Source organism: Bombina bombina, chromosome 1, assembly GCF_027579735.1.
Source record: "Bombina bombina isolate aBomBom1 chromosome 1, aBomBom1.pri, whole genome shotgun sequence".
Lineage (NCBI taxonomy): Eukaryota > Metazoa > Chordata > Amphibia > Anura > Bombinatoridae > Bombina > Bombina bombina.
Window position 1 is genome coordinate 474,565,109 of NC_069499.1, and position 23,493 is coordinate 474,588,601.

Below are 23,493 nucleotides of genomic sequence, written 5' to 3' on the forward strand. Positions count from 1 at the left end.
ACTTCTTGCCGCTTCGATGAGGACTTCTCCCGGCTTCGTTGAGGATGGATGTCGGATCTTCAAAACTGTAAGTGGATCTTCAGGGGGTTAGTGTTAGTTTTTTTTAAGGGTTTATTGGGTGGGTTTAATTTTTAGGTTAGGGCTTTGGGCTGCAATAGAGCTAAATGCCCTTTTAAGGGCAATGCCCATCCAAATGCCCTTTTCAGGGCAATGGGGAGCTTAGTTTTTTTAGTTAGGGTTTTATTTGGTTGGTTGGTTGTGTGGGTGGTGGGTTTTACTGTTGGGGGGCTGTTTGTATTTTTTTCAGGTAAAAGAGCTGATTTCTTTTGGGCAATGCCCCGCAAAAGGCCCTTTTAAGGGCTATTGGTAGTTTAGTTTAGGCTAGGGTTTTTTTTTGTTTTTGTTTTTTGTTTTTTTTGTTTTTTTAAAATTTTGATAGGGCTATTAGATTAGGTTAATTAGTTTAAATATCTTGTAATTTGTTTTTTATTTTGTGTAATTTAGTGGGGTTTTTTTTTTGTAATTTAGGTAATTTATTTAATTGTAGTGTAGTGTTATGTGTTAGTGTAACTTAGGTTAGGTTTTATTTTACAGGTAAATTTGTATTTATTTTAGCTAGGTAGTTAGTAAATAGTTAATATCTATTTAGTAACTATTCTACCTAGTTAAAATAAATACAAAGTTGCCTGTAAAATAAAAATAAACCCTAAGCTAGATACAATATAACTATTAGTTATATTGTAGCTAGCTTATGGTTTATTTTACAGGTAAGTATTTAGTTTTAAATAGGAATTATTTAGTTATTAATTGTAGGTTTTAATTAGATTTATTTTAATTATATTTAAGTTAGGGGGTGTTAGGGCTAGGGTTAGACTTAGGTTTAGGGGTTAATAAATATAATATAGTGGCGGCGACATTGGGGGTGGCAGATATATAATATAGTGGCGGCGACATTGGGGGTGGCAGATTAGGGGTTAATAATTGTAGATAGGTGGTGGCGATGTTAGGGGCGGCAGATTAGGGGTTAATAATATTTAACTAATGTTTGCGATGCGGGAGTGCGGCGGTTTAGGGGTTAATATGTTTATTATAGTGGCGGAGACGTTGGGGGCGGCAGATTAGGGGTTAATAAATGTAGGTAGGTTGCGGCGACATTGGGGGGGGGATTATTAAATTATTACTTCTATTTTTAAATTTGCTTTGTTCCCATGGTATTCTTTGTTGAACAGATACCTAGGTAAGTGTCTGGAGCACTACATGGCAGGAAGTAGTGCTGCCATTTAGTGCTCTTGAAAATGGATAACATTCTTGCCACACTACTGCCATATAGTGCTCCAGACTTACGGCTAGATTACGAGTCTTGCGTTATGAGTAAAAAAGCAGCGTTAAGGCTCATAATGTTGCTTTTTCACTACCGCTGCAATTACGAGTCTTGTAGGTACAGATGTACCGCACACTTTTTTTTGCCTTACCGCAAATCATCTTATGCAATTTGCGTAAAGTCTTTTTTCAATGGGACTTCCATTGCGCCGGTACAGCCTATCCCGCAAGATTCGTAACGCATTCTAAAGTCAGTAGTTAAGAGTTTTACACTACAAAGCCGTAGCATTAAACTCATAACTAAAGTGCTAAAAAGTACACTAACACCCATAAACTACCTATTAACCCCTAAAACGAGGCCCTCCAGCATTGCAAACACTAAAATAAAATTATTAACCCCTAATCTGCCGCTCTGGACATCGCCGCCACTAGAATAAACATATTAACCCCTAAACCACCGCACTCCCGCCTCGCAAACACTAGTTAAATATTATTAACCCATAATCTGCCGCCACCTACCTACATTTATTAACCCCTAATCTGCCGCCCCCAACGTCGCTGCCACTATATTATATTTATTAACCCCTAAACCTAAGTCTAACCCTAACCCTAACACCCCCTAACTTAAATATAATTAAAATAAATATAATTAAAACCTACAATTAATAACTAAATAATTCCTATTTAAAGCTAAATACTTACCTGTAAAATAAATTCTAAGCTAGCTACAATATAACTAATAGTTACATTGTATCTAGCATAGGGTTTTATTTTTATTTCACAGGCAAGTTTGTATTTATTTTAACTAGGTAGAATAGTTACTAAATAGTTATTAGCTATTTACTAACTACCTAGATAAAATAAATTCAAATTTACCTGTAAAATAAAACCTAACCTAAGTTACACTAACACCTAACACTACACTACAATTAAATAAATTACCTACATTAAATACAATTAAATAAATTAAATGTAATTACCTAAATTACAAAAAAACCCACTAAATTACACAAAATAAAAAACAAATTACAAGATCTTTAAACTAATTACACCTAATCTAATAGCCCTATCAAAATAAAAAAGCCCCCCCCCCAAAAATAAAATAAAAAACTTTAGCCTAAACTAAAGTACCAATAGCCCTTAAAAGGGCCTTTTGCGGGGCATTGCCCCAAATAAATCAGCTTTTTTACCTGAAAAAAAAAAAAAAATACAAACCCTGAAAATGGCATTTGGATGGGCATTGCCCTTAAAAGGGCATTTAGCTCTATTGCAGCCCAAAGCCCTAACCTAAAAATAAAACCCACCCAATAAACCCTTAAAAAAAACCTAACACTAACCCCCTGAAGATCCACTTACAGTTTTGAAGATCCGACATCCATCCTCAACGAAGCCAGGAGAAGTCCTCATCGAAGCGGCTAGAAGTCCTCAATGAAGCCGGGAGAAGTCTTCATCCAAGCCGGGAGAAGTGGTCCTCCAGATGGGCAGAAGTCTTCATCCAGAAGGCATCTTCTATCTTCATCCATCCGGCGAGGAGCAGGTCCATCTTCAAGACATCTGGTGCAGAGCATCCTCTTCGAACGAAGTCTTCTTCCCAAATGAAGGTTCCTTTAAATTACGTCATCCAAGATGGCGTCCCTTAGATTCTGATTGGCTGATAGAATTCTATCAGCCAATCGGAAAAAAGGTTGAAAAAATCCTATTGGCTGATGCAATCAGCCAATAGGATTGAACCTGCATTCTATTGGCTGATTGGAACAGTCAATATAATGCAAGCTAAATCCTATTGGCTGATTGGATCAGCCAATAGGATTGAAGTTCAATCTTATTGGCTGATTGCATCAGACAATAGGATTTTTTCAACCTTAATTCCGATTGGCTAATAGAATTCATCAGCCAATCGGAATCTAAGGGACGCCATCTTGGATGATGTAATTTAAAGGAACCTTCATTCAGGAAGAAGACTTCATTTGAAAAGGATGCTCCGCGCTAGATGTCTTGAAGATGGACCCGCTCTGCACTGGATGGATGAAGATAGAAGATGCCGTCTGGATGAAGACTTCTGCCCATCTGGAGGACCACTTCTCCCGGCTTGGATGAAGACTTCTCCCGGCTTCGTTGAGGACTTCTTGCCGCTTCGATGAGGACTTCTCCCGGCTTCGTTGAGGATGGGTGGGTTTAATTTTTAGGTTAGGGCTTTGGGCTGCAATAGAGCTAAATGCCCTTTTAAGGGCAATGCCCATCCAAATGCCCTTTTCAGGGCAATGGGGAGCTTAGTTTTTTTAGTTAGGGTTTTATTTGGGGGGTTGGTTGTGTGGGTGGTGGGTTTTACTGTTGGGGGGCTGTTTGTATTTTTTTCAGGTAAAAGAGCTGATTTCTTTTGGGCAATGCCCCACAAAAGGCCCTATTATTTTGTGTAATTTAGTGGGGTTTTTTTTTGTAATTTAGGTAATTTATTTAATTGTAGTGTAGTGTTAGGTGTTAGTGTAACTTAGGTTAGGTTTTATTTTACAGGTAAATTTGTATTTATCTTAGCTAGGTAGTTAGTAAATAGTTAATATCTATTTAGTAACTATTCTACCTAGTTAAAATAAATACAAACGTGCCTGTAAAATAAAAATAAACCCTAAGCTAGATACAATGTAACTATTAGTTATATTGTAGCTAGCTTAGGGTTTATTTTACAGGTAAGTATTTAGTTTTAAATAGGAATTATTTAGTTATTAATTGTAGGTTTTATTTAGATTTATTTTAATTATATTTAAGTTAGGGGGTGTTAGGGTTAGGGTTAGACTTAGGTTTAGGGGTTAATAAATATAATATAGTGGCGGCGACATTGGGGGTGGCAGATTAGGGGTTAATAATTGTAGATAGGTGGTGGCGATGTTAGGGGCGGCAGATTAGGGATTAATAATATTTAACTAATGTTTGCGATGCGGGAGTAAAGCGGTTTAGGGGTTAATGTGTTTATTATAGTGGCGGAGACGTTGGGGGCGGCAGTTTAGGGGTTAATAAATGTAGGTAGGTTGCGGCGACATTGGGTGGGGGGAGATTAGGGGTCAATAAATATAATGTAGGTGTCGGCGATGTTGGGGCCGCAGATTAGGGGTTAATAAGTATAATGTAGGTGGCGGCCATGTCTGGAGCGACAGATTAGGGGTTAATAAGTATAATGTAGGTGTCGGCGATGTCGGGGAAGGCAGATTAGGGGTTAATAAGTGTAAGATTAGGGGTGTTTAGACTCGGGGTTCATGTTAGGGTGTTAGGTATAAACATAAATGTAGTTTCCCCATAGGAATCAATGGGGCTGCATTACGGAGCTTTACGCTGCTTTATTGCAGGTTTTAGGCTTTTTTTCGGCCGGCTCTCCCCATTGATGTCTATGGGGAAATCGTGCACGAGCACCTACAACCAGCTCACTGCTGACAGCAGCTCTGGTATTGGAGTGCGGTATGGAGCTCAATTTTTCTCTACGCTTCCTTCTTGCCTAACAACGCCGGGTTTATGAAAACTTGTAATACCAGCGCTGTAGGAAAGTGAGCAGTGACAATAACGTGCAAGTTAGCACCGCACCCCTCATAACGCAAAACTCGTAATCTAGCCATTAGTAAATTAGAAAGTTGTTAATAATGGAATGCTCAATCTGAATCATGAAAGAAATATCTGGGGTTTCATGTCCCTTTAAACTGGGAATTAATTGTGTTTGAGAAGAGCAAACAGCCAAATATAATGGTTAAAAAAACAGCAAAACAAATCAATTAGAACAACCATAAGTAAAGCTGTTAATAGTTTTTTCTAAGAAAACCGTTGTTGAATTTTCTTAAAGTGTTAGTAAAGTTTAGTGCTGCAAAAAAGCGCAATAACTGTTATTTTATGGATTTCTGTTTGATTACAATAGCCTTGAATTTGAAAGCCCTGGAAAAGGACATGTGAGGCACTTCATAAAACTCTTCTTGTAGATTGGTAACACTCAGCCTATCCATATTGTGCTAAATCTTTATTCAATTCTCACTACCTTTGTGTGTTTACTGGGGAATATGTTTTATTGCACTGTTCTTAAAGGTAGTAAGTGTTATACCATATTCCTTTTTCTATTGTTACTAGAATCTAGAACTGGAAAGAGAGATTATTTTATTTCCTTGGTAACATTATAACATTGGACAGTGTTTTTACTGTAGATAGTGACCTTCACCTAGGCTCTCGTCTCTTCTTTCATCCCTGCCTAACATTCACTCCATCACAGAAAATACCTCTTAAGGACATATGACGGAATTTTTCCGTCATAAAACAATTGAGCAAACTGAAAGCTGTGTCCTTAAAGGGTTAAGGGACAGTCTAGTCAAAAATAAACTTTCATGATTCAAGATAGGGCGTGCATTTTTAAACAACTTTCCGATTTACTTTTATCATCAAATTTGGTTTGTCCTCTTGGTATTCTTTGCTGAAAGCTAAACCTAGATAGACTCAAACTGATTTCTAAAAACCGACTCTTTTCTCTGGGCATTTTACAGTTTTAACAGATAGTGCTAGTTCATGTGTGCCATATAGATTACATTGTGCTCACTCCTATGGAGTTATTAAAGAGTCAGCACTGATTGTCTAAAATGCATGTCTGTCAAAAGAACAGAGATAAGTGGGCAATCTGCAAAGGCATAGATACAAGGTAATCACAGAAGTAAAAAGTGTATTAATATAACAGTATTGGTTATGCAAAACTGGGGAATGGGTAATAAATGGATTATCTATCTTTTTAAACAATAACAATTCTTGAGTAGACTGTCCCTTTAAAGAGAGTTTATGGTCAAAGAAAAGTATCAAAAACAATTTGGAAATGTTTCAGCCCTAATTTAGGATGTCCCACTGGATTATGTCCCCACATTTTGGTTGAGAATCCCAGTACTGCAATTCTTATGGAATTACATATTGTTTAACAGAACAACATTTTGGCAGTTAAAAAGTATTGTAAACATTAAATGAAACTCATGGAAGGAGAGTTGTTGACTTTCTGTATGTTGTTTCAAATAAAAAATAGATAGAATATGTCCTGGAAGAAAAAAAAGAAAAAAGAGGCGCTCTTGGTGCAGCAAGTTCCAATATATGACAACCAAACGTTCGTGATCTAGATGATATACTCACAAACAGATGTGCACATGCAGTGCAATAGTAGGCGGACCGAAACTTCAGAGCCGTTCGGCTGACTCCTCAATGGCGACTCTGCCAAAGCATTGCTCATTTCTCACTGAGTGTCTAACAGTCGTTAGCAAAATTTTACTTCCAGATGAAAGGTTTCGGTTCCTGACTTCCTGAGACTATGAAGAAAGTCATACGTTAGAGAGGGTCTATCCTGTGTTCCTCGGCACATAACTTTATACTTCTCTTCCTTGCTCCTGTGAATTTGTGACTATCCATAGCAGTTTGTGGATTCCCATCCTAGCTGATCACTGCAGATTATCACGGAGGCTTCACAGTGAACCGGATCATTGCTACTACTATCTGGCGTGTCAGCATCGTTTGGCAGAGTCGCCATTGAGGAGTCAGCCGAACAGCTCTGAAGTTTCGGTCCACCTACTATTGCACTGCATGTGCACATTTGTTTGTGAGTATATCATCTAGATCACAAACGTTTGGTTGTCATATATTGGAACTTACTGCACCAAGAGCGCCTCTTTTTTCTTTTTGTCTTCCAGGACATATTCTATCTATTGCATACAACTTAGAGAGAGCTGCTCACCATCGGATTGATGAACTATTCATTCACAATGCCTATATCGGTTTGAATACCTATTAGAGGGACTTTATCTATGTTTTTAAGTCCACCTATTTCCTTTTTGGAAAATATTTGATTATATGACAAATATATATACTTTATCTATGGTATAATATTGAGTATATTAAGATTGAAATCTGTATCTCTATATTAACATCCTTATTTGTGATTGGTTATTTGGCGCACCTCTGTTATTTTTGGTTAACACAGCAGTTGTACTGTGATCAAACCACACTTGTTTTTCAAATAAAAAATAGATTAACACAAGTTACGGTTATTGCATTATATAAACATAAAATATAGATTCTGTATTCCATTAATTAAGAAAAGTCAAATGTTATAAATTTTTATAAAGTAAATGCCTTAAAAACAGTTAATTGACACGAAACATTTGTTTTTACATTTACAGAGTTTTGTGTATCAACAACTGCAAAAGGAGGATTTGAAAAAGAGCCAAGCAGATCATTTTCATTAAACACTTTACGGAACAATTTATTTAGATCTGGGATTTTTGGTGGTAAGCAAACAATTATGACATAGCCATTGATAATGAGGATTATTATATGCTGGTAAAGCAGCAACATATCCATTATCATTTGAATTCTCAGTAAGTTGATAACTGAATTGTATGTTTTTTTAGAGGGAATCTTTTTTTAGGTTTTAATTAGTTTACTCTGTAGGGTTTTGAAGGTGGTTTTGTGAGGCCAGTATTCATTACAGCGGAATACTTTCTAAGCACAGATAACTGACCAGTTAAGAGATAGATGGGGCTCCATTGTTAGCAATAATCATGTCTGTGAAGAGAGGAGGGTATGAATCTATGAATTCCACAGTTTTCAATTTGTGTTGTTGTGGTGAGTCCCCCCCCCCCACAGAATATTAGTTTTACAGTCCAGTTTTAGTGAATGTAGGCCATTAAAGGGACACTCAAGTCAAAATAAACTTGCATTATTCAGATAGAGCATACAGTTTTAAGACACTTTCCAATTTACTTCCATTATCATATTTTGCACAGTCACTTTATATGCACACTTTCTGAGGAACAAGATCCTACTGAGTATGTTCACAAGTTCACAGGGTATACGTATACTAATCTGTGATTGGCAGATGTCTGTCACATGATACAGTGAGCCGGAAAATGGGAGAAAAAATAAATTTATCAGAATACAAATCTATTGCTTTTTTGAAATTCAGAGTAAGTGCTATTTTGTATTATGTACTTGTTAATTATGATATCTTTCCTAAGATATGGTGAGTCCACGGAATCATCAATTACTGTTGGGAATATCACTCCTGGCCAGCAGAAGGAGGCAAAGAGCACCACAGCAAAGCTGTTAAATGTCACTTCCCACAATCCCCAGTCATTCTCTTTGCCTTCGGTGCAAGGAGGAGGTGAAGTTTTGGTGTCTGAAGAAGATTAGACTTATTTCGCTTTAATCAAGATTTTATTATTTTGAAAGCCAGAGTAGGTTTGCTCTGACATTTCCTTTCTTGATTGGGTCTAGCCATACTCCACGTTAGTCTCTTCAGTAGGGCAGTGGTGGCTTTAAAGCAGTTAGGAACTTGAAAGGTGGGCCTTGCTGCGTTTTCCTAACATATTTGCTGCGCTAGTATAGAAAGCCAGAGTAGGTTTACTCTGTTTCTTTTTTCTACAGGTCTATGTGAGAAGTGGCATCCTCTTACACCATGTAAGCCGTCCTCCTGCCGGACGACCAGACTGCAGGTAAGTGCATTTTGTCTTCTAAGGTTTGGAGACACTGCACCTAATAAATCTGAACTGCAATTGCTGGGACACAATGTATCCTTTATAAGGATATCTTAAGGCAGCGAGCTGGCACTGCTGCTGTGACATAGAGACAAGGGGTTTTACTTTTATTGAAGTTTTAAGTACATCTCTTTATTGTTTGTGGGCTGTTTTTTCTAGGTGCTCCTGGACAGTTTGTACAATTGTAGCGTTACTACATTTGTATTATGTGGGGCATGTATAATACTTTAATATGAGAGGCCTGTATTTTACTTTCATTATGGGCTAGAAGCTGCGTCTGCAGAAAGCAGCAACAAGCAAGCTTTGAGTGTTGACACTGTCAGCATTTGGTTTTTAAACTAGCATTATCTTGCAGGTATCCGCCATTCCAACATGGCGGTGGGGCTCATATCTATATATGTATTTTTTCTGACGCACGGTTGCTGTGTGAGCTTGTCACATGACCCGTTTTCCGATTCTAGTCTTTAGCGGAGCGGTGTCTTTTGTTGTGGCGCCTCCTTTTGTTTTAGAATCCTCCTTGTAAGGGAAGCAGCCTCAAGGTGTATTGGCCGCTTTCACGGAGGGCTAAATTGGTCTAGTTTTTTCCCGGTGACAGGAAGCAGTCTCAAGTCTGACTATGTTATTACGGTGATCAGTAATAGACATACGATGTAGGTCTCAGACTTGTTGATTAGGCTAGCTATGAATTGGGATTGTAACGACTAGAGAGCTCTTTGCTGTTTTTTTCTCTAATTCTACTTTTTTCTGTTGGGAGTGAAAGTCCCCTATCACGGCATAGTGGAGGATATTAAAAAATTATTGGGTAGCCATAGTTCTTAAAGTGACAGTACATTTAAGTTGTTTTGTTTTATTTTATTTTAAATATTACAGTTTTAATATAAGACTTCCTTGGAGGAATCTATGTGTTTTTATAACTTGTTTCCATTTATACAACTTGATTTTATTTCACTAAGATCTCTGGAAATGTAGAGATAGAGCGATTGCCTCTAAGCCCAATGTCTCCCTGGATGATGCTGTTCAGGCAACAGCTTCTCCTCTAACGTCCCAAGCCTCAATAGTGTCACATGCAGTGTCCCGCAGTTCCTCTCAATCTCCTTGAGGAGTATATTTGCTATAGTTTTGGCTGTACAGTTATCTTCCATGGTATCTGTGGCATTATCTGAATTTCCTATATTAAGGAGAAAAGTACAAGAGGAAATTTAGAGAGTCATATAGTAAGGTTTCTGTTCCGCCTTTTGGCTACACAGTTTGCTCTCCTAAGTTAAGGAGGTTTCGCAGGTAGCTTCTGAAGGTGAAACCTCAGATTCGGACAGTATAATTCCTTTATCTGATGCTGAAAGGCTAACATGTGGCTCAGTGGTATCAAACAGCACTACAAGCCAGCAGTCTTGGGTTCAATACCTATAAGGGGTCTCCTTCAGATGTTTGCTTGAACACCTTGTGTACTGTTAAAGGAGGTTTTGGCTATTTGTACGACATTGATACTCCTGTCGTTGTCAACCTTTGAAAGTTTTGTGAAATTTATCATTATATGATGTTCCTTCTGAGGAAGTGTTTATAGACGTGCCTTGGATATTTTCACAGGAATATGAGAAGCCAGGGATACCTTTCTCCCTTTTTCCTGCCCTTTAAAGGGTTTTCCTGTCGCTGGCTCCAATAAGATGCACAGTGCTCTAAGTAGAAGGGAACGTTTTTACTATGGTTCAGATAATGTCGATCTCTAACGAGGGTACCTGCTCCTTTAGGAATCCATGGATAAGAAGCTGGAGGTTTTATTGTTCATTTAAAGCAAGGCCTTGTCTTTTCAGACTAACTGTGCTAGCTCGCTGGGCATTGTGATCAGCTGAGAAGTCTACTTATGACTTTGTGGTACAGCCTAGGCTTTATAGTTCTGCAGTGGCAGGTTAAATATTTTATGTGTCCTCCAAAATCACGCTTCTGATGTTTGCTTTCAAGGACGAGTCCTTGTTTGGACTTGGTCTGGCAGTATTACCCTCTAACTTTCCGGATTAAAAAAGGTTTTTTCTTCCACCACGTCAAGAGAGTTAGACTAAAGGAAAGTTTTCCTTTTCCTCTTTCTACAGGGTCCACCATGTCTTTAGGAATCCAACGACACTTAGTCCAATTTAAAGATTTCTTCCCAGGGGCAGATTTCTACTTCTAGAGTATCTGCAATCCAGGTATGATGAGAGGCATTCCTTGAACTGGCTTCATGACCTTCCTCTCTGGGAGTGATAGTTCAAAGTTTCTCAGGTTCTGATCTTCAAAGTTATATCCATTCTCCTTTGGTTCAAGAGGGCCTGTTCATAACAAACATAGACCTGAAGGATGTGTATTTCTTGTTCCCATTATTCGTTATCTTCTCAAGTTTCTGAGTCTTGTCATACTAGAAAGAATTTTAGGTCTTGCAAGGGTATTGCAAGGGTGCTCCTCTTAACAATATATAATTCAGGTGTCATCCTTCTTTGAGTAAACTCTCTTTCAAGAGATCGTGTTCAATCTTCTTTTCTATGGATGGGAAATGAATCTGGAGAAGAGTTCCCTTGTTTCATCTACCAGGGTGATTTATTTGGAGACCTTAATAGATTCTCTATTTAGGAGAATATTTCTAACAGAGGTCAGATTATCAAGGATTTATTCCTTTTCCTTTCTCTGCAGTCTACTGTCCGGCTAACAGCAAGCTGGTAAATAGCTTAGCCATTTTGCATCCAGAAGGTTGGGAGTTTGGTTCTATCTGCAGTTGATTTTATCCTCACTTTTTCAGTGATTCAATGTATGGAAGGGATTGGTCTGATGGTTATCATGGACATCAATCCCTTTGCTATTTTCCATAGAATGGAGAACATTTGTTTCTGTCTCAGAGGATAGATCTAGATCAGTCAACTAGAGATTCTCACCCGTATTGGTTTCTCAGGAGTATCTGTCTAAGGGCGCATGCTTTTAGAGACATTCCTGAGTGATGTGACCATGGATGCCAACCTACTGGGCTGGGAAACAGTCTGGGTCTTTTTTAAGGAGCAGGGATTATGGACTCGGAAGTGTCTGCTCTCCTCTTTAACATCTTGGAGTTGAGAGCGATTTGCAATGCTCTGATGGCTTGGCCTCAGTGGTCCTGAGCTTGGTTCCATTTGGACAATATCACCTCAATGGTTTACATCAACCACCAGGGAGGATCTTGGAGTTCCTTGTAGGAGGTGACTTGGATTGTTCAGTGGGTGGAAGCTCTCAATTGTTGTCTTTCTGCCATCCACATTTCATGAGTGGACAACTGGGAAGTGGTTTTCCTGTGCAGACAGATTTTAACTTAACCCTCAAATGAGAGATGCCGGAGTTGGATCTGATGGCGTCTCTGCAAAATACCAAGCTGCCAAGGTACAGTTTGAAGTCAAGAGATCCACAGGCCGCTCTGATAGATGCTCTGACGGTTCCTTGGGATTTCAGGCTGGCATACCTGTTTCCTCCATTTGCTCTCCTTCCACGAGTCATTGCTTGTATCATACAGGAGAGAGTATCGGTAATTCTACTTGTCCCTGCGTGGCCTCGCAGGATCTAGTATGCAGACCTAGTGGAGATGTCACCTCTTCCACCTTGGAGACTGCTTCTGAGGAAGGACCTTCTGATTCAGGGTCCCTTCTCTCATCCAAATTGTTTTTCTCTGAAGCTGACTGCTTGGAGATTGAACGCTTAGTTCTCTCTAAGCGTGATTTTTTTTAGTCGGTCATTGAGACCATGATTCAGGCTTGTAAGCCTCTTACAGGAAAGATTTACCATAAGATATGGCGTAGATATCTTTATTGGTGTGAATCCAAGGGCTACTCTTGGAGTAGGGTCAGGAATCTTAGAATTTTGTCCTTTCTACAGGAAGGTCTGGAGAAAGGTTTTGTCAGTCAGTTCTCTGACGGGTCAGATTTCTGCATTATCTTTTTTGCTGCATAAGCGTCTGGCAGATGTGCCAGATGTGAAATCTTTTTGTCAGGCCTTGGTCAGTATCAGGCCTGTGTTTAAATTTGTTGCTCCTTCTGGGAGCCTTAACTTTGTTCTTAAAGTTTTGCAGCAAGCTCCGTTTGAGCCATTGCATTCCATAGATATTAAATTGTTATCTTGGAAGGGTTTGTTTCTTATTGCTATTTCTTCAGCTCAGAGAGTATTGGAACTCTCAGCTTTGCAGTGGGATTCGCTTTATCTTATCTTTCATGCCGATGAGGCGGTTCTTCATACTTATTTAGGTTCCTTCCTAAAGTGGTTTCGGACAGAAATTTTACTCAGGAAATTGTTGTTCCTTCTCTTTGTCATAGTTTCTTCTTTTTTGAAGAACGTTTGTTGCACAACTTGGAGGTTGTGCGTGCTTTAAAATTTTATTTACAGGCGACTAAGGATTTTTGCTAGTCTTCTGCCTTGTTTGTTTGTTTCTCTGGGAAAGGTAAAGGTCAGAAAGCTTCTGCTACTTCTCTTTCTCTCTGGTTGAGAAGTATAATTGGTTTAGTTTATGAGACTGCTGGGCAGCAGTCTCCTGAGAGAATTACAGCTCATTCTACTAGGTCTGTCTCTTCTTTTTGGGTTTCAAAAATTAAGCTTCTGTGGAACGGATTTGCAAGGCTGCAACTTGGTCTTATCCTCATACCCTGTACAAATTTTACAAATTTGTTTCTTTTGCCTCGACTGAGATTCTTTTGGGAGCAAGGTTTTTCAAGTGGTGGTGCCTTCTGTTTAGGTGACCTGTCTTGTCCCTCCCTAATCATCCGTGTCCTCTAGCTTGGGTATTGGTTCCCAACAGTAATTGATGATTCCGTGGACTCACCCTATCTTAGGAAAAATGTATGCTTATCTGATAAATGTATTTATTACCGGATACGGTGAGTCCACGGCCCGCCCTTTATTTTAAGACAGTTTTTTTTAACTTTAACCTTAGGCACCTCTACACCTTGTGTTATTTCCTTTTTCTCCATTTTCCTTCATTCGAATGACTGGGGATTGTGGGAAGGGAAGTGAACATTTAACAGCTTTGCTATGGTGCTCTTTGCCTCCTCCTGCTGGCCAGGTGTGATATTCCCAACAGTAATTGATGATTCCGTGGACTCACTGTATCTGGAAAGAAATAAATGTATCAGGAAAGTATAAATTTAGTTTTTCTACTGCATTGAGTACTAAGCACTTTCCCACCTGGGTGCTAAGCTTTTTTTAAGGTTTTTTTTTTTTTTTTGAAAAAACATTTTTAAACTTTTTTTCAGATCCCCAGGACTTACACTGTTGAAAAGGTTAGGCGATTACCTTTCCAATGGTGGGTCTTTGGGGTCTGTAGCTGCTTAGATGCCTGATATACAGGCTTCTCAGCAGCATGCCCCCTGCTCCTATACTTAAATGGACAGTCTAGTCAAAATTAAACTTTCATTATTCATATAGGACATGTAATTTCAACTTTCCAATTTACTTTTATCATCAAATTTGCTTTTTTCTCTTAGTATTCTTAGTTGAAACTAAACCTAGGCAGACTCATATGCTAATTTATAAATCCTTGAGGACTGCCTCTTATCACATGCTTTTTAAATCTCTTTTCAACACAAAGAGACAGAAAGTACACGTGGGCCATATAGATAACACTGTGTTCAGGCACAGAAAGTTATTTAAGATCTAGCACAGTACAATGCTAAATTTAAGACAATAGATAATAAACAGTCACAGTCATGTGATCAGGGGGCTGGAAGAAGGTTCCTAGATACAAGGTAATCACAGAGGTAAAAAGTATATTAATATAACTGTGTTGGTTATGCAAAACTGGGGAATGGGTAATAAAGGGATTATCTATCTTTTAAAAAAATAACTATTCTATTGTAGACTGTCCCTTTAACAATGATAAGTATAAATAAAGTTACGCTGTGACGTCATCAAGTAATTGCGCATGATGTCACCGTGCATAACGTGAAGCCCCGGCAGTGCCTGTCACTATGCTGGCCCGATCGCCGGGGTAGGAGTGGGTGGGAGCCCCCAGATCTCTCTCAAGGTGGGAGAGTGCTAGCAATGGCTCTGAGCCATCGTTAGCACCAGAGTGGGAAACTCTGCGATGGCTCAGAGCCATCGTTAGCACTCAAGGGGTTAAGTAGGTGGCAGGTAGAAAAAGTGGATAATGTGGTAGGTAGCTATATTCTTTAAAGGGATATGTAACAAAAAAAGTGTCTTTTGTGACTCAGACAGAGCATACCATTTTAAAAAATATTTCCAATTAACTTCTGTTATCAAATTTGCTTCTTTCCCAGGATATTCTGTGATGAAGGGATACCTAGGTAGGCATCTGTAGCACTACTTGGCAGGAAATAGTGCTGCCATCTAGTGCTCTTTCAAATGTATATAATTTTTGCAAAACTGCTGCCATATAATGCTCCAGAAGTTGTCGGGCTCCTAAGATAAGACCCTGTTTTTCAACAAAAGATACCAAGAGAACGAAGAAAATGTGATAATAGAAGTTAATTAGAAAGTTGGTTAAAAATTGCATGCTCTGTCAGAATCATAAAAGGACCATTTTGGGTTTCATATCCCTTTAAAGATAAACGTCGGTGAACAGAATGACACCTCCCTCATGAACTGTATTTCCTTAGTCTAGACCACTGGTTTTAAAATCTGTCCTAAGGCCTCCATAACAGAAGATATCTGAACTAGAGGACATATGAAATAATCAGATGATTAGTAAACATGGTTATTTGTCCTGCTCTCACCCAAGGTAAACCTGAAAACCTAGCCTGTTGGGGAGGCCTGAGGACAGGTTTGAAAACTAGTGGTCCAGACTAAAAAATTGCGAAGTGGGTAGAGTAGAATGTTGGCTTAAAAATGGACAACATTGTCTTAATAAATGGGATGCATTCAGCAAAGGACGTGGGTACAATTTTTCACTAGGGTACAATTTGTACAGTAAGGATGGATTGCACCTGAATGACATGGGTGCAGGTGTGTTGGGGGAAAGGATGGTAGCACGTTTAGAGAACCTTTTAAACTAGGCAAAGGGGGGGAGGGTCAGTTAGAACAAAATAGAACAGAGAGATCAGTCTGTGAATATGACAATCCCTTAATATCTCAAGGAAGGGATGACTTAAGAAATGTCACATTAGAAAATATAGAGGAAAGCACACCGAGTAGCAGCAGAAAGCACATGAAAATTAAATGTATGACAACAAATGCAAGAAGCATGACAGGTAAAATGGGGGAGCTGACGCTCTTAGTTGCAGAAGAGGACTATGATGTTATCAGTATAACTGAAACTTGGTGGGATGATTCACATGACTGGGCAGTTAACTTAGAGGGGTATACATTATTTAGGAGGGACAGGAATAATAAAAGGGGTGGAGGAATCTGCATGTATATTAAACCTAACCTTAAACCTACAATAAGGGAAGATATTTATGATACAAGTGACAATGTAGAGACCCTGTGGGTTGAAATAAAGAGTGGGGGGAAAAATCCTAAAAAAATATTACTAGGAACATGCTACAAGCCTCCCAACATTAGTGACCCGGAGGAAACTCAACTACTTATCCAAATAGGTAAGGCTGCTAATAACAGTGCTGTAATTATGGGAGATTTTAACTACCCTGATATAAACTGGGCCAATGAAACTAGTAATTCAGCTAAGGGGGATAGATTTTTAAATGTTCTCAGGGATAACTTCTTGTCACAATTAATAGAGGAGCCAACTAGGAGTAAAGCTATATTGGATTTAGTGCTATCAAACAATACAGATATAATATCAAACATAGAAGTTAAAGAACATTTGGGTAACAGTGATCATAACATGGTCACATTTGAAATCTATTTTCAAATGCAGTGTTTTAAAGGCTTAACTAAGACTTTTAATTTCAAGAAAGCAAAATTCAACGATTTAAGGAAATCATTAAATAATATAAATTGGGACAATGTATTTTCTAATAAAAATACAGAGAATAAATGGATAATATTTAAAAATGTGTTAAATAAATATACATATCAACACATACCATATGGTTATAAAAGTAAAAATAAAAAAACAAAGCCATTATGGCTAAATAAAAATGTGTTAAGAGAAATTAGGAAAAAACGTAGGGCATTTAAATTATTAAAAGAAAATAGTACAGACTCGGCATACAATATTTATAAGGAATGTAACAAAGCATGCAAAAAAGCAATCAAATTAGCCAAAATTGAAAATGAAAAATTAATTGCTAAGGATTCTAAGTCTAACCCTAAAAGGTTCTTTAAGTACATAAATAGCAAAAAATCTAAGAAGGATAATATAGGTACATTAAAATGTGTGGAGGGTAGCATGATAAATAATGACAGGGAGAAGGCTGAGGTACTAAACCAGTTTTTTTCTTCAGTATACACAAGAGAAGAACCATTGAATGATACTTTTGAACATAATAGAACATGCCAGTCCATACCACTAACTGGGTTTTGTTTAGAGGATATCAGGAAAAAACTGGAAAATATTAAGGTAAATAAAACTCCAGGCCCAGATGGAATACACCCAAGGGTGTTGAGGGAACTTAGCACTGTTATAGACACACCTTTACTCTTAATTTTTCAAGACTCATTATCCTCAGGCATGGTACCCCAGGATTGGCGTAAAGCTGATGTGGTGCCACTCTTCAAAAAGGGAAGCAGGGATGATCCAGGAAGCTATAGACCAGTTAGTCTGACATCAATAGTGGGGAAGATATTTGAAGGGATTATAAGGGATTATATTGATGAGCATATTCGTGTAAACAAGATTATGAGTTCTAATCAGCATGGCTTTAGGAGAAATAGATCATGTCAAACTAATCTGATTAGATTCTACGAGGAAGTAAGTCAAAATATAGATAAAGGGGAATCAGTGGATGTGATATACTTAGATTTTGCAAAGGCATTTGATACAGTGCCACATGAGAGATTAATGCACAAAATTAAGGGACTGGGAATAGCTGAAAATGTTAGCTCATGGATAAATAACTGGATAAAAGATAGGGAGCAACGAGTAGTAGTAAATGGATCATACTCAGATTGGACAAAGGTAATCAGTGGCGTCCCCCAGGGATCAGTACTGGGCCCTGTTCTTTTTAATATTTTTATAAATGACTTGGAGCAAGGATTAAATAGCGACATCTCTATTTTTGCAGATGATACTAAGTTAAGTAAGGTCATAAGGTCAGAGCAGGACGAACTGTCTTTACAAAGGGATTTGCTAAAATTAGAACTATGGGCAAGTGAATGGAAAATGAGATTTAATACGGAAAAATGCAAGGTTCTACATTTTGGAAGTAAAAATAAGCAGGCTACGTATTTTTTAAATGGGACAAGACTTAGCCAAACACAGGAGGAAAGGGATTTGGGAGTAGTAATAGATAACAAGCTAAAGATGGGTGCACAATGCAGGGCAGCGGCTTCAAAGGCTAATAAGATACTAGCATGTATTAAAAGAGGTATTGATTCAAGGGAGGAAAGCATAATTCTGTCATTATATAAAGCGCTGGTAAGACCTCACCTTGAGTTTGGAGTGCAGTTCTGGGGACCAATTGCTAAAAAAGATATTGCAGAACTAGAAAAAGTTCAGAGAAGGGCCACAAAGCTAATAAGGGGATTGGAGAAATTAACCTATGAGGAGAGGCTAGCCAAACTGGGTCTGTTTTCTTTAGAAAAAAGGCGCTTGAGAGGTGACATGATTACTTTATATAAATATATTCAAGGCCCATATACAGAGATGGCAGAAGCTCTGTTTATTCCAAGAAAATTGTTTCTGACAAGAGGTCATAATTTAAGGTTGGAGGAAAGGAGATTTAATCTCCTGCAACGGAAACGTTTTTTCACTGTGAGAGCAATAAAATTGTGGAACTCATTACCAAAGGAGGTAGTGAATGCCAATACCATAGATACATTTAAAAATAGTCTGGATAAGTTTCTGTATACTAACAAAATTCATGGATATGATTGCTAGTATTAAATGGGTCACATTTTAATGGGGTTATTTAAGCTTAACTGGAGCTTTTTGTAAGTATTTTAGATTTGTATAGGTTGAACTCGATGGACTTCAGTCTTTTTTTCAACCTTATCTACTATGTTACTATGTTACTATGTTACAGAGATCAATTCTAAGGCCTGTATTTATCAGTGTTATCAGCAATAGGCTACAGGGAAAGGTATGTCTGTTGCAGATTAAACAAAAATGTGTTGATGCTCCAGTTGGGGGGGTGGATCAAACTAGCAGTAATATAAAAAATGGAGGATTGGAGAAATTACTGAAATCTAAAATTGAACATCACAAAGTGCAAAATTACACATTTAGGAAAGAAAAATCCAAAAGTTAAAGAAACACTAAAGTCAAAATTAAACTTTCATAATTCAAATGGAGCATTCAATTTGACAAATTTTTCCATATTACTTCAATTATCAAAATGTACATACTTTTTTATGTTGAAATAGTTTTTATTAGAATTTTACAAAAGGAATAATAAAGTCCAAACTGCAATATGGTAACTCAATATCAAAGTCACAATTTGTCAATTCTTGCAAATAATTCTATGCTATGTGAATAATTTCCTTGCAAAAAAAGGTGTTGGTTAATGCGCAGTGAAACTCTATTAAGCCTATGAAGAAATAAGAGGACTCTCCAACCTCTAAAAGTGCAAATAGATGATTTAGAATAGATTGGTTACCAAAGGAACTCAAAATATCCCAATATCATAGGCGCTAGTGAAAGCTTAAAATAGTGATATGACTTGTTTATATAAGTGATATAAGTGTGAAAAAATCATATCACAATTTCCACAAAAAAATTATATGTCAAAATATTTTGTGAAATGCAAATTCTGCATAAATTTAATAACAAATTAATATTCAATATACGAGTGACAATGCAAAAAAAATAAAAAAAATGAAAAGTAAAAAAACTATGAAAATAAGAATAAAAAACAAAGATAAATTTTGCAGCTGATCCAATTAGAATCTTGCAGGGGGATACAATTGCATTGATCAGACGCAATTTAAGTGTAGCATACAATTTGCAACAAATGTTACATGGATAACATAATAAAAATCAGACAGCTTGAGTGAAATCCTCTTGAAGCCATTTAGTCAGATAAACCGATTCCGATGAACAGTTTTGGATGAATATTGCTTGTCTCGTCTTAGCTGAAATATCCGGGTCTGCCTGGAACGAGATAAAGGACCAATCAAATGACAGATAAAGACACCAAATAAAGGTCAACACTTTTACTTACACCGTAAACGGTGATGTGACAAACGATTCCCTCTTTCAGGCATACAATCCAACGATACTAGCACTTAGACACGGCGTCTTAATATGGCGTTCATTCAAGGGATAAATTTTCATCTGAATCACCTTTGCGAACAGGTAGCTGAAGTCTGGTTCTACGGAAGCCTTGAGGGGACAAAATACTTACAACAAAAGAGCAACGCGTTTCAACCCGCTAAGGGTCTTTTTCAAGCTCTTGAGATGTTGAAATATTTGCTATTTAAAGCCCTAAGAACAATTTCATTGGTTGAACTTAATAGATGTAAAGCACTTGATAGTTGTATATGACAAGTTGAACGCAATGTTATATTACCATTATTATCTGTCGAGCAGTTATTCTAACAGCACACATAAAAGTGGATGTTATGCGGTATACATAATAAAAAAACAAATGTTGGATATAAAGTGTCTCGAAGTTGCAAACAACAAATTGGCAGCAATATTATTCTACCATAATTAGTTTACCATAAGTAATTGTCAACCAAACACATTTTGCGATACACATAATAATAAAATAATAGAAAAACAAAACTATATACCTAAAAAATGATAATAAACAATAAACAATAAAATCAGTTCATAACCACTTAATAATATCTTTGAATAGATTAAAATCAATAGATTAAAAATATTTAAATTAAATTCATGCAGATCCGCAAGGGTATTTTTTAACTAGGTGTATAAAATGAATGAATATCAAGTTATGTGTATATTGATTGTTTAGAAGGTAATATTACATGAATAATAAAAAATATAAAATATATATATATAAAATTAATGTATATGCATAATGTTTGAAATATAATATTTATATATAATATAAACATAAATACCAATGTATATACAATATATAACTCCTCTAGGATAAATTTGATGACCACTGATATACCAGCAATTAGGTTATAAAAATCTAATAAAACTTAATAAAATATCTTTAAGAAACTATAACTAAATAGTTAATCGTTTAAATAGCAGCCTATATCAAAATCTACATTTAAACCTCTGGGTTGTAAGGTCTTAAGGTTGAAAATCCATTTACTTTCTTTTTTTAAAAGATCACTTTGAATATTACCACCTCTCCATTTTCTTTTAACCTTTTCAATACCAATAAATGAAAAATGATCTAGACTACCTACCCATCACATATGGCAAAATGTTTTGGAATAGGCAAGTCTTTATTCCTTTTATGTTCAAAGTTCTCTATAGACCACATATGTTCTCTGATTCGGGTACGTAAGGGTCTAAAGGTCTCCCCAATATATTGCACCCCACATTTGCACTGAATTAGATAAATTACACAACTATCTGAACACCTAATTAAGTCTCTTATTTTATATATTTTACCTGTCACATTTGACCTAAAATCTTTGCTTTTTTTTGAGTGTTCACACGATTTGCATGTGAGGCAGGTAAAGAAGCCTTGCACATTATTTCCCCTAACGTCAATTTGACTGTTAAACTTAGTTTTTTTACCTTTGATTTCTGTAGGTGCCAGAATGGATTTTAAATTAGGAGCCTTTTCATAGACCATTTGTGGTCTTTTTGGTAGAAAGGGTCCTAAAATCTCATCATTTTTTAGCAATTTCCAATGCTTATTTAAAAAAAATTCTAACAGAAATTTATTTTGACTAAAATTTGTAATAAATGGAATAAACAATAGTTAAACTTTTTCTTCTCCCTTTTTGGGAATAATAATAGTTTTTTTATTTTTGGTAGCTAGCAATGAGAGTCTATCTACTGACCTTACTTCACTTATTGTTTTTTAAATAATAGATTCTTTATAGCCTCTAGTTAGAAACTTTTGTTTAAGCAATTCAGATTGGTTATCATAGTCAATTTAATTTGTACAGTTTTTGCGAATTCGCAGAAACTGACCTTTTGGGATATTATCTAGTTATTTTTTGTGATGACAACTAGTATAGTGTATATAGCTATTAGCATCAACCTGTTTAAAAAATGTTCTAGCATTTAATTTCTCATCTTTCACAAAAATTTCCAAATCTAGAAAATTAATAGTAGATCTGTTTTTTTCACATGTAGACTTAAGATTAACTTGATTAGTGTTCATATCTTCTAAAAATTCATCAAAAGATGAATCACTACCCTCCCAAATGATGATAATATCATCGATAAAGCGGCTTGCTCCCAGTCTATGTATCAGGGTTTTAGGGTATACTATTCCTTTAATTTTTCTCCTCCAATCACAATCTATGTTCTTCCTTAAAACACCTGTCCACTAAGCACTCCTTGCTTAGTATTTTGTTATTCACCCATGGAGTAACACTGAGCCTTGATATCCTATGTGAATTTTGATTATCTATTCTCTCTGCCTTCCTAGTTCTACAGATTGCTTGCTGTGTATTTGTGGTTTGCAGCTAAGGATCTTCAACTTACCTTCAGCAACCTTTTCAGCTAACAAGGAAGACTGAGTCTCTGACAAACTCTCACCTCTGCACAAAGCAGTCTGAACTTCACGGAGATACTACTTCTTGTCAGCTACTGTGACACCCGCCTCTCATGTAAGTGGAATTCCATCCAACTCTATCCTGCTTACATTAATATTTGCAAATTGTGTTTTGATTTTACACCGGACACTTGCCCTTACCTTATCCTGGAAACACCCGGCAACTCTGAAGCAGCGCTGACGTCACACGCAGCACTCCAGCCTCTCTACCGGGAGTCAGTCTCCTCCCTGCTCTCTGAGAACACAGAGTCAGATCTACCTTCCTGAGACTACACACCCAAGCCACGATAAGGTACTCATCTCTCCTAAAACCAAATGCTTCCACTTGCTGCATGTTACGATCATATTAGCTTCAAATAACTATCAAACTGCTTTTAGTTATTGCCTCTTTGTGTTATATAATTAACTGGAAAGTTTCACCGTATTTCCTGCACTTATATAGTATTAACGTCTGCCTCATTCTGAACTCAGTGATAGAATTTAAAGGTGCACATTCTGTTTCAGTTCTAGAAATTGCATATTTCTTTCTATCACCTATAAAAGGCACATTGTTTCATTTTGAGTACATAAGAGTGTATGTGTTCTCAATTGAATCTGTGCTACAAACATTATTTAAGAAGTTCAAGATCTTTTCATACTAAATATATCAAGTTCTCATTACCATATACTTATTAGGAGGCTATTCGTTACATAATACTAAGCCTAAAAAGAATGGATCCTGCGGAAATTCCCCAAATAGTCTATAACCTAAGTCAAAAGGTAGACCAAATGGGGCAGGCTATCCTTGATTTGCAAGTTGAAAATCAGGTTCTTAGGGAACTGATTAAGGAGGGTAAAGAACAACAAACCCCCAGTACAGAACCACAGATTAGTTTGCCAGATCTGTTTCATGGTGACAGGAGATGTTATAGACAGTTCAAAAACGCATG

The 23,493-nt window shown here is 37.1% G+C and overlaps 1 protein-coding gene across 1 annotated transcript in view; it reads left to right on the plus strand.

Moving 5' to 3' along the window:
* PJVK (pejvakin) overlaps positions 1–23,493 on the plus strand; it is a 157,081-nt gene that overhangs the window by 85,492 nt on the left and 48,096 nt on the right. The window contains exon 5 of the mRNA XM_053690208.1: positions 7,494–7,598. Coding sequence (XP_053546183.1) covers positions 7,494–7,598 — 105 coding nt within the window. The remainder of the gene's footprint in view (positions 1–7,493; positions 7,599–23,493) is intronic.